This window comes from Narcine bancroftii, chromosome 3, assembly GCF_036971445.1.
Source record: "Narcine bancroftii isolate sNarBan1 chromosome 3, sNarBan1.hap1, whole genome shotgun sequence".
NCBI lineage: Eukaryota > Metazoa > Chordata > Chondrichthyes > Torpediniformes > Narcinidae > Narcine > Narcine bancroftii.
The window spans coordinates 2,956,525-2,969,904 of NC_091471.1; the positions used below are offsets into that span (position 1 = coordinate 2,956,525).

General features: G+C 43.2%; 1 protein-coding gene across 5 annotated transcripts in view; it reads left to right on the forward strand.

The window, feature by feature from the left end:
* LOC138756937 (zinc finger protein 638-like) overlaps positions 1-13,380 on the forward strand; it is a 128,427-nt gene that overhangs the window by 89,944 nt on the left and 25,103 nt on the right. Inside the window, exon 18 of one of the 5 annotated variants that reach the window (XM_069923400.1) lies at positions 3,445-3,796. The exons of the other annotated variants lie outside the window; for them this stretch is intronic. Within the exon in view, the coding sequence (XP_069779501.1) occupies positions 3,445-3,464 (20 nt within the window). The 3' untranslated portion in view covers positions 3,465-3,796. Of the gene's footprint in view, positions 1-3,444; positions 3,797-13,380 lie in introns of those variants that run through there. 5 annotated transcript variants of the gene reach the window in all.

Here is a 13,380-nt window from a genome sequence, read left to right on the forward strand (position 1 = left end):
TCACCCAAAACTCATAACTTTTCATTGTCTGTTTGTGTGACCTGTATTGAAAAGTGTCTCCCTACAGGAGGATGTACAAAGGTCATTATTGGTGATAAAAATATAGGCAACTGGAAGGGAAAGCTTCCTACCTTTTATTCTGGGAGGATGCTTTCCTATATTATCAGCCCTCTGATATTTCTCCAAGAAATACCTGCGGGGGGTGGGGAGTGAGAGCGTGCTAGTGTTGAGTGTTATTTCAAGCAAGTATTCTGGAATACACTAAACTGTTTGAGCACCACTGAGAGAGTCAGTGTCAATTGACCAGAACATTATCAGGACTTCAAGGCCGAATTTGGAAATGAAATGGTCTTTGGGGCAATAACCATGGAAAAGCATTCCAACTTCAAATTTCTCCAAACTCCCACCCTCATTCTCTTTCTGAGGAAGTTCATGATCTATTGCTTCTTGACTATAATCACTGGATCAAAACCATTTTGATTTGAAAATAATTAATGTTCACTCTTAGCCTTCTCAGTTCAGTGCAAATTGCTCCAGTTTATCCTGTCTGGTAACTCATTGGTCGTTGTCCTGGGAAATGTCCCATTTGTAGAAAGGTTTCCGGTGTGCCCTGTTCTTTGCCTCCTAATAGCCCTTATGAATGTTCTTTGATGTGTTGATTTCTCTCCTGTTTAAATTTCCTTTTCTGTGGACTAGACTGAGGTTGAGGGGGCTTTGAAGTTGCTCTGCCACCTCTAGGAACTGTACTTGGTTGGTAGTTTCCCCTTTGAAGCTGGCAGATGGTAACATCTAAGTCCTGTTGATGCTGGTAAATTAATCCAGCCCTAAGATAGCTGTGGTTGGACTTTTTGTATCATCCAAATGGAATTGTGACCAGACTTATTTGTGTTCTTTGAAGTTTGGTGTTTATAGCACTGTTGTTCATTTGAAATTGGGAAGTTTTTCATTGCTGCGAAGAATGGGTGAGGTTTAAATAATTAATGTTCTAAGTTAGATAGTCTGTAAAAAGGTGGCTGTACCAGTGTATTTGGCTGCCTGTCGTCATTTAGATAGCAACTAATTTATTCCGAATTGTATGTTCAGCACTTTGGATCAATGTGCGTTGTGTTAAATGCACTTTATAAATAAACTATTACAGGTACACAATCCTTTATCTGGAACTCTTGGGGGGCAATGTGTTCCGAATTTCAGATTTTTCCGGATTTCAGAAAGCCAGATTTAAGCCCACCCGAATTGTGCTGTCATATCCAACCCCATCCCCTTCTAGTCATCCTGCCATCTCCTCGCCCGCCTGACTCGCACTGCTGGTCTCGCCTGCTCGACTCGCGCTGCCGGTCTCTCGCCCGCCCGACTCGCGTTGCCGGTCTCTCGCCCGCCCGGCTTGCGCTGCCGGTCTCCCGCCCGCCCGGCTCGCGCTGCTGGTCTCCCCCCTCGCCAGCCCGACTCGCGCTGCCGGTCTCCCCCTCGCCCGCCCAACTCGCGGTACCCGTCTCTTGCCTGCCCTCCTTGCGCCGCTGGTCTCCCGCCTGACTTTAGATGTCCGGATAAAGGATTGTGTATCTCTACTACTATACTCTTATATCTGTCTCCAACAGTGACTCTTCCATGTCCTCCTTGGGTGCACTTAAACAGACAATGAGCTGCAGTTATTATACATCACTGCTATGTCCTTATTTCATTATAAAATGACCCAATGTATTTTTAAAGATCAAAGCTACATATTTCTTTTCCCAATCCCTGTAAAAGTTCTTGCAATTTTGCTAAATATTAATCTGATCCATTTTTCAATCTTACCCAACCAGCTTGTTTAACTTCAGAGCAGATTGCCAGCAAATGAAAATAGGATGTGAGGAATTTAAAACATACAACTGCAATTATTCTTTAACCCCTGTACATTTTGAAGGGTGGGTGGAAGCCGGAGCGCCAGGAGACATTGAGCAAGCATACAAGCTGCTTACGGAGAAGGCCGGATTTGAACCCGGGTCATTGGCACTGCAATAGCGTTGCGCTAATTGCTACGCTATCCGTGCCGCAATTGTTTAGAGATAACTGATGGATTTTGAAATCTTTGTATTTTAAAAACCGCTTCCAAAAATGCAGGAAGGCTGTGAGTTTCAAGCTTGGGTCAAATCCCAGACAAAAATCGAGGAGTGAAAGTTCTTCAGTCAGCGACTTCTAAGTATCCTACTTGTGGGCAGGATGATTCCATTTGATAGTGGACATGAGTTCACAACACGTCTACCCCTCATTTGGCCAATTAACTTTTTAAAGTCTCTCCCAGAAAACTGAAGGAAGACGTACCCAGTATGGGCAGTACAATATTTTACTCTGCATCAAACTGGTATTGTACTGACTCGGGAAAATTCGGTAAGAGGGTGTCAAACCTGCACTCTTACCAAGATCAAATAGTTCTGGAAGTGTGGAACAATTAGTGAGAATATCAGGCCAAGCACTTAACCTGAACTAGAAAGTGCTTGATAGCCTAGTGCCTACATTTCCCTGAGGAAAGTTAAACCCTGTAATCTTATTGGAGTTAATATTGGCAGAGATGTATCCAGACCACCGGATCTTAGTGCATGAAAGGGTTTCAGTGCAACTGACTGTGAGTGGAACGGGTGCCATTCCCTCTCAGCGCCCCATCTGCAGATTTAAATTCATTCTGAGTGATATGCTAGGCCTCATAATCTCAACAGAGAGATGTTTCATTGTATGTTATAGGCTGGACTATTGAAGGATGAAGTGGGAAATACCCTCGTGGCAGAAGCTCACATGAAAACCTCTACGTGTGTCATGTTTGCATTTTCTCTGCTTCCATTAAAACCTGCATTCATCACTGGAGAATTTGAGGTTTCTTCCCAATGAATGGCTGGCAACAAGCCACTGACCTCACAGAATCTCTGCCTTTCGTGCCAGAGTTTCTGAGGACTGGGCGGAATATTGTCTTGAAACATTGTTGGGACCTGTGCTTGCCTGCAACCCTGACAGAGTTGATGAAAGTCTCCTCTCTCTGATGGTTGGAACAGTCCCAAATGAAAGGAACACTGAGCATTCTCATTCCAGGTTCCAGTGTGTCCACGGGCCAAAGCATTCCAGAATGGGACAGTCTCAATCAGAGGTGCCTCCAAGACAGCTGGTGAGCAGTGGACATTTGAGTTGGGGCAGAGTGAAGGGAGCTTTTCTCTGTCCAGCCAACTAATAACTGGCCTGAAAATACTTGATGACGACACTTGATGCAGACGAGACTGATCTGCTGCCTTTGCAGTGTGATCGGCATTGGTATGGCATGGCATGGCTCTGGCTGCCAAAGTGTGCACATCTTGCAACATTGTACTTGAGATAATGGGATGCTCACACATACCTTGCTATGGGAAACCTCTTCTCTGGAATGCAGTGTTGAGCAAAGTTCCTTCCCCCAGTTATTTGTCTGTGTTTTCCTTTCCTCAGGGAAAAAGGCTCGTAGATGAGGCTCTTTCTGCAGTGACGAAGATGGGAACTGGCAAACCCATGCACATTCTGTGACGAACCAGAGCTCTGCAAAAGAACACTCTGCTCAAGTTTTCACACTAACCTTTATCCTGTCCACTCAACAGGGCTCTCGATAGTTAGAACAGGCGGTGCTCAGTACTTTAATGTTAGTTGTGAACTGCAGTAATTTTTTAAGTTCTTTCTAAGTGCAGCAGTAATTGTTCCTTGACAGTTGACAATGTGTGTAGTGGGAAATTCTGCTTTTCAGAATTTGCATTTACTGTATTTTTTAGTTCAAAATGGTTCAAAAATAAACAACCATCTTAGACAATGTTTGCTCTAATTCGTCTTGCTTTCACTGCTATTTGTTTAACTTTGAGGTAGTCTTACTGAGCACGTGTGATCACGGTCAGCCTGATTTGTTGATGTCCGTGGGAGGAAAATGTAGTGTGAAAGGAGCCAACTTCATTTGTGCTTGGCAAGACCACGTTTATGCCAATGCCTCCATGTAAGAAAGATGCTGGGCACATGTCTGTACACTGCTCTCAATGCGGAAAATGCTAACAGGTTCCTGTTTCCAGAGGGCCTTGACTTTTGGCCTAGATTTCGGGATCTTCAGGTAGGAGGGAAGATTAGTTAGAGGTACACAAAATTCTGAGGGGTACAGACAGAGTAAATGCATATAGGCTTTTTCCACTGAGGGTAAGTGAGTTACAAGCCAGAGGACATGGGTTATGGGTGAAGGGGGAATATTAGGGGGAACATAGCAAGTCGAGAGAGTGTGGAGCGGACTGCCAGCTGGGCTGGTGAATGCGAGCTCAATTTTCACTCTTAAGAAAAATCTAGACAGATACATGGATGGGAGGGCTATGGGCTGGCTGCAGGTCAGTGGAACTAGGCGGAATCATAATTCGGCACAGACTTGAAGGGCTAATGGGCCAGTGTAGTGTGCTGTAGTATACTATGGACTCAGTTTCACAACTTTGTATGATGGGATTTCAAACTGTAGCCCTTTGACAATACTCTAGTAGATGATCGCAACAATAAATCACCCTTTTTTTCTCTCAGGCCTGTAATGTCCAATTCTGTGCATTGGGTTGAGGTTATCATCAATTATGTACCTCAGCAGCCATCAAGACGTTTAATTGACCTCATGACCCTGCTCTTAATAATCATTGCAAAATTATTCCTCCTCCATAAGTGATGTTAAACTGCTGCACTTTGGTGAATCTAAAAGAGATGTTCAAGTCGGTTGTTCTTGGTAATTTCAAGCAGCATTTTAAATCAGTATTATTTGTTGGGGTTGTTTTATTTGTGAGATCTATCTGTTCATTCGAGTCTTGGTGTAACTAATTGGCTGAGGTCTTCCTCTGGTACCACCACCCTTACAGTAGTGTGTTCCAGGGCAGGTTGGCAAAGTAGATTGAAAAGCAGTGCCAGAAGGCAGAGGGCGATGGTGGAAAGTTCTTACTGTGATTGGAGGAGCAATCAGCGCAATGATTTATATAAATCATCAATTTGGATATATAGAAGATGTAATTAATACAATTGCAAATTGGTATTTCCTTGTAGTGAGTGTCAAATGAAATACAATGTTGGAAAATGTAGAATCATGCACTTTGGAAGAAAAACTAAACAGGTAGGCTATTTTTGACGTGGGAGAAAATTGAAAATTCCCAGATGCAAAGGGACCAGGGAGTTGCTGAGCAGGACGACCTGATGGTGAACTTGCAGGTTGAGCTGGTGGTGAAGAAGGCAAATGCAAAGCTGGCGTTCATTTCGAGAGGAATCGAATACAAGAGCAGGGATGTGATGTTGAGACTTTAAGGCCCTGGTGAGACCTCATATGGAGAATGTGAGCAGTTTTGGGCTCCTCCTTTACGAAAAGATAAGCTGACATTGGAGAGGGTTCAGAGGAGGTTCACAGGGATGATTGCAGGAATGAAAGGGTTATAGGAAGGATATAAACAGAGTGGAGAGAGTGCAGAGAAGATTTACCAGAATGTTACCTGGGTTTAAGCATCTAGAGTATAGGGAGAGATTGGGCAGATTAGGTCTTTATTCTTTGGAGCGTAGAAGGTTGAGAGGGGATTTGATAGAGGTATTTAAGATTATGAAAGGGATAGACAGAGTGGATGTGGATAGACTATTTCCGTTAAGAGTAAGAGAGATTGAAACAAGAGGACATGAGTTAAGAGTTAAGGGGCAGAGGTTTAGAGGTAACATGAGGGGGAACTTCTTTACTCAGAGAGTGGTAGCGGTGTGGAATGAGCTTCCGGGAGAAATAGTGGTGGCGGAGTCAATTTTATTATTTAAGAAAAAGTTAGACAGGTATATGGATGAGAAGAAGGTGGAGGGTTATGGGCATTGTGCAGGTAGGTGGGACTAGAGAGGAGTGTTTGGTTCGGTGCGGACTAGAAGGGCCTAATGGCCTGTTTTCGTGCTGTAATTGTTATATATGTTATATCATATAAGGAACGTTTGACAGCTCTTGGCCTGGATTCATTGGAATTTAGGAGTATTGGGGGGATGTAAATGTAGAAAGGTTGTTTCCCATGGTGGGAGAGTCTAGGTCAAGAGGGCACTACTTCAAGATTGAAGGACATCTGCTTCGAACAGAAATGTGTAGGAATTTCTTCAGCCAAAAGGTGGTGAATCTGGAATTTGTTGCCACAGGTGGTTGTGGAGGCCTGGCCATTGGGTTATTTAAGGCAGAGATTGACAGGTTCTTGATTAGCCAGGGTTTCAAAGGTTATGGCCAATGGGACTGAGTGGGGAAATGGATCAGCTCAGATTTCAGATTTATTGTCAGTACATACAACCCTGAGATTCCTTTTTCCTGAGGGTGCGGCAGAATTACCTGTAATGGGTAGTGCAAAAAATAAACCGTACACAGTGTAAACATCTAAACAAACAAAGAACTGTAAACAGATAACGAATGAAAACAAACTGACTGTGCCCATATAGAAAGAACAAAGAAAATAAAATGCACAAGTAAGAGTCCTTAAATGAGTCCCTGAATGAGTTTGTCATTGAGGAGACTGATGGTGGAGGGGGAGCAGCTGTTCCTGGACCTGGTGGTGCGAGTCTTGGGGCACCGACACTGTGGCAGCAGCGAGAACAGAGGGTGTGCTGGGTGGTGTGGGTCTTTGAGAATTATTGGTGCTCTCTGACAGTAGAGTTCCCTGGAGATGTACTCAATAGTTTGATTTTGCCTGTGATGTCCTGGACTGTGTCCACTACCTTTTGGAGGGCTTTACATTCAGGGGTATTGGTGCCCCCATACCAGACTGTGACACAGCTGGTCAACACACTTTCCATCACACCTCTGTAGGAATTTGCCAGGGTTTCTGTTTGTCATACCAAACCTCCACAAACTCCTGAGGAAGTAGAGGTGCTGGCGTGCTTTTTTCACGATGCCATTGGTGTGTTGGGACCAGGAAAGATCCTCCGAGATGTTCTCCACCTCTGATCTCCCAATGATCGCTGGATCGTACACCTTTGGCTTTCCCTTCCTGAAATCAACAATCAGCTCCTTAGTTTTGTTGACATTGAGTGCGAGGTTGTTGTTGATGCTCCATTCAGCCAAGTTTTCAATCTCCCTCCTGTCTCCTGACTCATCCCTGTCCTTTATACAACCCCCTACTGTAGAATCGTCGGCAAATTTGTAGATGGGGTTACTGTCTTACCGAGCTACACATTCGTAGGTGTAAAGTGAGTGGAGCAGTGGGCTAGGAACACAGCCCCTTCCTTGGTTCATCTGGCACTGATGGAGATTATGGAGGAAAAGTTCTTATCTATCCTCACTGATTGTGCACTGGACGTGAGGAAATCCAAGATCCAATAATCAGTTGGGTGTTGAGTCCTAGGTCTTGGAGTTTGCTGGTCAGTTTTAATTCTGCTGGTCATGATTGAATGGGTGGGGCAGATTCGATCGGCTGAACAGCCTATTTCAGATACTGTGTCTTATGGTCTTGAAGACTCTTTGTGAGCACCTTAATCATTAACACAGTTTGTCTTCCTGAAGATGTAGCCTGTCCTGCTGGGTATTGCCAGCATCTTGTGGTTAATTTTTTTTAGATGTACAGCATCTGTTCAGACCACAAGCCCTTCAATGCTGCATTCTTGATCAAACGAGGTTGCAGTTGGGACTGTGTTGGCATGTGTTTACCCTTTACCTGATTTCCCTGACCTGCTGATACTCATCCAGTTGGCCTGGAGGATCTTGGCTGTTTAGCACCACAAATGGTATAAGTATTTGTAGTTCACCTGAGGTGGTTGGTGTTAAATCACCTGAGTGGTCACAACGATTACTGCCAAAAGTATACTTGTACAGTTGTATCGAAGTGTACCCTACTCTACAGACTTTCACCTCCTTCCTTCGCTTTATTCCTGAAGGTGGGGAAAGGTTGGGAGGCTGCTGTGGCTCATCCAGGTGGCCAATCTGTAAGAGCTTTTCCATTGCCAGTTTTATTTTGAGACACTCTTTCTCCCTGCACTACAGATTTTTTTAATTGGTCCATCCTTTGGTGTAAAGTGAAATTCCACATTGCTTTTATTGTAGAGAATCAAAATTTATTGCCATGAACATGTGTTACCAAATTTGTTGCTTTGCTACAGCATTATTGTGTAATACATGCACGAAAATTACTCGAGATTACATTTCCAAATACACTATTTAAAAAAAAAAGTTGGTGCCAAAAAAAGAGAGAAACTCTGAGGTTATGTCTGTTGATCATTGTCTGATTACAGAGGAGAAGAAGATGTCTTTGTGCCACTGGGTGTTTGTCTTCAGGCTCCTGTACCTTCCTCCTGATAGTAGTGTGAAGAGGGCATGGCCTGGGTGGAGGGTCCTTGAGGATAGAGGCTTCGTTCTTGAGACCACACCTCTTGTAGATATCGTCGATGGCCGTGATGGTGCTGGCCAAGTTCAGAACTCTGTAGCCCATTCCTGTCCTGTACATTGGCACCTCCATACCAGACAGTCACTCTACAAAGTTAAGCATTTCACTTGATAGTTAACGAGAGATGGAGATGTGTTGTTCTTTAGTCTGGATTCAAATCAAAAAGCAGCCTGCTCCTTGCTGAATTTTTCCTCTTCCCACAACCCACTGCCTCTGATCTACAACATTCACGTCAAACTAGTTCCGCTTATCATTTAAGCTATGAAATGGTTTTAAGAATGTGGGTTATTAAAGGAACTATTCATTGGATCTTTGTCTGAGGTTTACCTTTTACACATCTGGTTCCTGAAACAGCACTGGCTCCTTTTAATTTGGCAGTTGCTGATCTACTATCATGCACCAGGATATCTCTTCCTAAAAGGCAATGTCTGAGAACGTTCAGCTGGCCCGTTGTTAGTCCTGTCTGGCTTGCAGTTTTGCCTCATGATTTGACACGCCTTTTCGAGGCAATAATGCAATTGCTAGTAGTCTGTGTCACAGGGGAAGACCTTATTCTTTATAGTTCATCCACCGTCCCAAATCAGTAAAACTCGGGACAGTGTTAACCACTGATCTTGAGTGTTTAGGGCTGCTTGTCTTTTTTGTTTTGAAGTATCATGCCTGGCCCGCAGGAAAAAGAATCTTGGTTGGAGTTGTACGTGATGTCGTGTGTGTACTCTGACAGTAAATGTGAACTTTGAAGGGTGTTGCATTGCAAAGATTATTAGAAGCTTGGCTTCAGTGACCTGCTAAACCCCAGTGCGATGTCTGCAGCTCTTATGGGTGCAGTAAATATGGAAATCGTATGTGGCTGCATTGAGCACCATGAGTACATTAATGATACCCTCTGTCTCAACTTTGTATAATCTAGAGATGACCCACACAGACCTGCTCCAATGCTGCACAGGAGCAGTTTTCCATAGGTTTGGCAGTTGTGTTTGGAGGATGAGGCAGCTCTGTGATGAAGGTTGGGTTGTTGGCATTGATTGCACCAGTTACCCTTCTCCCAAATAATTGTATTTATTTACAGAATTAAGTGGATTATGTGGTGTTGGTGATGCAAAAGGAGTTTTGGGTTGAAAAAGCTAAATACATGGAGCTACGTGTAGTTTGTGCCTCGTGTACATCACAGATGTAACAGCAAATGTTGTCTATAGAACACCACACTTTCTCAGGTGATCAACTGGTGAAATCGAATGTGTTCAGACGGAGAGATTTTGTTTTCATCCACGTGTCTGGTGAATGTTTTCCCTCCTGCGTGAATGATGGCTAGCTTTTTTTTATACTTTTTTATTTTAAATTTTCCATATGTGCAGTGTGTACATTTGGGCTGCCCTATAATAATTGTCAAAGTTTGGGAGTTGTCCCCCATTTCACATTTCCACCTTAACTTTTGTATTGAGACTCGTGTCATTTTACCTTTCCATAAAAATTTTCTCACACATTTATTAAGATCCTTTAAAAAAAAATTTGAGGTACTAAAATAGGTAATATTTGAAATAAATATTGAATTATTGGAAAACTATTCAGCATTATACAGTTAACCCTCCCCAGTAAAGTAATAGGGTAGAGTCGTCCAATTTTTCAGATCTTCTTCAACTGTATGAACCAATGGTAAATAATTCAGTTTATATAGATTCTTTAAATTATCATCCGTCCTGATCCCTCAGTACTTAATCCCATTTTTTTCAGCCATTTAAATTGGGTGTGTGGCAACCCACTTCCCAAAATGGCGGACACACTGCTACAAGCGTGGGAAAACAGCTTGCGCATGGGACGGGTTTTTGTCCGATCCGATAATGTCACTTCTGGCACAAGTGACGGGAGCAGAAGTGTATAAAGGCACAGAGTAAAGGCCTGAACAAATAAGTCTTGAACTCGACTCTACAACGTGGACATCACTTCCTTTCATAGCTCAGTGAGTAGCACTTCCCTACAGGTGTTTATCTGGCATTGCATAAAGGGCATTACTTCATTCTTATTTTATATCCTGAAACTTGCCCATACACTTCCAAGCTAAGATGTAGTTGTCCTAAAGATGATTCAGGCTCAGTCAAATGTATCAATATGTCACCTGCAAATAATCTAATTTTATGCACTTCTTGGCTGACTCTAAACCCTTTAATTCCCACAACTTGTCCAATTATTTCTGCAAGTGGTTCAGTTGCCAAAACAAAGAATGCTGGCGACAAAGGGCATCTTTCTCTGCTAGATCGTTGTAAATGAAATGGAGCAGATATCTGCCTGTTTATTACAACTTTAGCCTTTGGACTAATATATGATGATTTAATCCAATTTATAAATGTTTATCCAAGTCCAAATTTTTCCAATACCTTAAATTAAAATCCCATTCATTCCAGCCTGTCAAATGCTTTTTCTGCATCTAATGCCACCACCAAGCTCAAATCTCTTCTTTGCGCTAAATGTATAATACTTAACAATCTCACTACGTTGTCAGCAGCTAGTCTCTTTTTAACAAAACCTGTTAGATCAGCATGTATTAACTTAGGAAGTAATTTATTTATTCTGTGAGCCAAAATCTTAGCAACAATTTCATAATCTGCATTCAATAAAGATATTGGTCGACATGAAGCAGGTTTCAAAGGGTCTCTGTCTTTTTTTGGTATCACTGTAATTACTGCAATTGAAAAAGATTCAGGTAATGTATGTGTGACATAAGCATGTGGTATCATTTCCATAAAAAAGGGAGTTAAATCTTAAATTGTAAAATTCAGTTGGAAAAACATCCTCCCCCGGAGATTTATTAATTTGCCATGTACTCACCGCTTCTTTAATTTCTGACTGATCAATGGGAGATTTCAGTTCTATCTGCTCTTCCAGAGGCACATTTATTTGCAATAAATACCTATCAATTTTAGCTTTGTCTCTTTTAAAGATTCTGAACTATAAAACTTAGAGTAAAAGAATGATGGCTAGCTTGTAACCATGGGGCTACTGAACGGTCAGCACTGCTGGATGGCGTGCAACAGATGTTAGAAGTTGACTCAGTTGGGGGGTTACCCGGCCTTTGATTCGTGAAACTCCCAGCAGGTCTGGTGTCGTCTGAAGGCAAGGTGCTGAAACGTGGAAGACCTCTCCATGCTTGGCTGGCAAAGAGACAACACGAGAGCTAACTGAGCCAATCTCACTGGTAATGAGTTAGACATGTGATGTGCATGACCAACTCAATTGGTGATGGGTGGTTTGCCCATTTGAAGCCATCTTTCAGAGATACCCAGGATAACCATATTAGTGGAAAGTTCCTGGACCATATTAATTTTGTATTTTGGGGTTTGCTGGTTTATTTTGATACAAGAAGTTATGATAAATGTACTGCTTATGAGGAGCACCAATGAGTACACTGTGCAGTCCCAATCAGCTCTCTGATTAAATTCGGGGAAAGTTTGTCACGAATATCTCTGCTGGACAGACGTGATTGGGCTCAAACCGCAATTGGGTGTCTTTCTAGAGAATGGTTCCTTTGGGACACTGCGAGCCATCTCGCAAGGATTGTTGGTGGAAAACTTCACTGGACTAACCACCTCTTGTTATTCAGTACTTTGGGAAATTATGATGTTTTAACATTTCAAAAATATGTGGCCCTTTCAATTTCAGAGCTGTCAGGCTTGTTCGTCATGCAGGAAATTTAGTTTTAACACCGTACCTTTTATCCGATTTGGACCATTTAACATTGAAGAAGAATTTGGACAGGTACATGGATGGGAGGGGTATGGGCGGCTATGGCCTGGGTTCAAGTCAGTGGGACTAGGCAAAAAAAATTGTTCGGCACAGACTAGAAAGGCCGAAGGGGCCAGTTTCTGTGCTGTAATATTCTGTGGTTCTGATATAAATTTTGAAATGTAGACATGGGCCCATGCCGCTCAATTGACCTACAACCTCTGTACATTTTGAAGGATGGGAGGAAACCAGAGGACCCGGAGGAAACCCATAGAAACACGAGGAGAACATATAAACTTGTTATAGCACGGGATTCAAACCCTGGTCCCAATTGCTGGCGCTGTAACAGTGCTGTGCCAACTGTATGTAAAACTATTTAAGAAAGAGGGGGTGGGAGAGAAAATGGTGGCCGATAGACCAGTTAGTCTGAGCTATTGTTTGATGAGGTGGAATCACTGTGGAACATTAGCAAGCTGATCAGTTATTTGTGTGGATGAAACCTGCAGGGTGGATGACAGGGATATGCACCTACCATTGCCTCCAGAGATGCTGCTTGGCCTGTTGAGTTGTTTTGGTTAAGGAGAAACCAGTATCTTCAGTATACCTAGTGTGATTTTAGGGGACCATACAAACATGTTACAGCATTGAGTCCTCATTCAACCAGCATTTGGTCCACAGCATTTTAAGACACCGGTGAGACCTCACTTAGAGTATTGTGAGCTGTTTTATTTTAATTAGACATACAGCTGGGTTACAGGCTATTTTGGCCCACTTGTCCATGCTGCCCAATTAACCAAACCCCCCCCCCATACATTTTTGAACGGTGGGAGGAAGCCAAGGCCCCGGGGAATACCCCTCACAGACTCAAGGAGAATGTACAAACTCTTTTCAGAGAGCGTGGGATTCGAACCCCAATCCAGTCCCGATGGCTGGCATGGCGCTAAACACTAACTGTGCTGCCCGCTGTTTTGGCCTTTAACTCCTTGTACTTGATTTTTTAATTCATTCAAGGGATGCGGACTTCACTGCCTGAGCTTGCCTTTAATTGCCCCTCTCTAATTGTTGGTGAGAAGGTGATAGTGAGCTGTCTTCTTGAACTGCTGTGGACCTTGAGGTGTTTGGGGAGGGATGGGGTTCCTGAATGGGCGGCACGGTTGGCATAGCGGTCAACGCAATGCTATTGCAGTGCCAGTGACCTGGGTTTAAATCCAGCACCGTCTGTGAGAAGCTTGTGCGTTCTTCCCGTGCCTCCATGCGATTTCCCCGGGCGCTCCAGTTTCCTCCCACCTTCCAA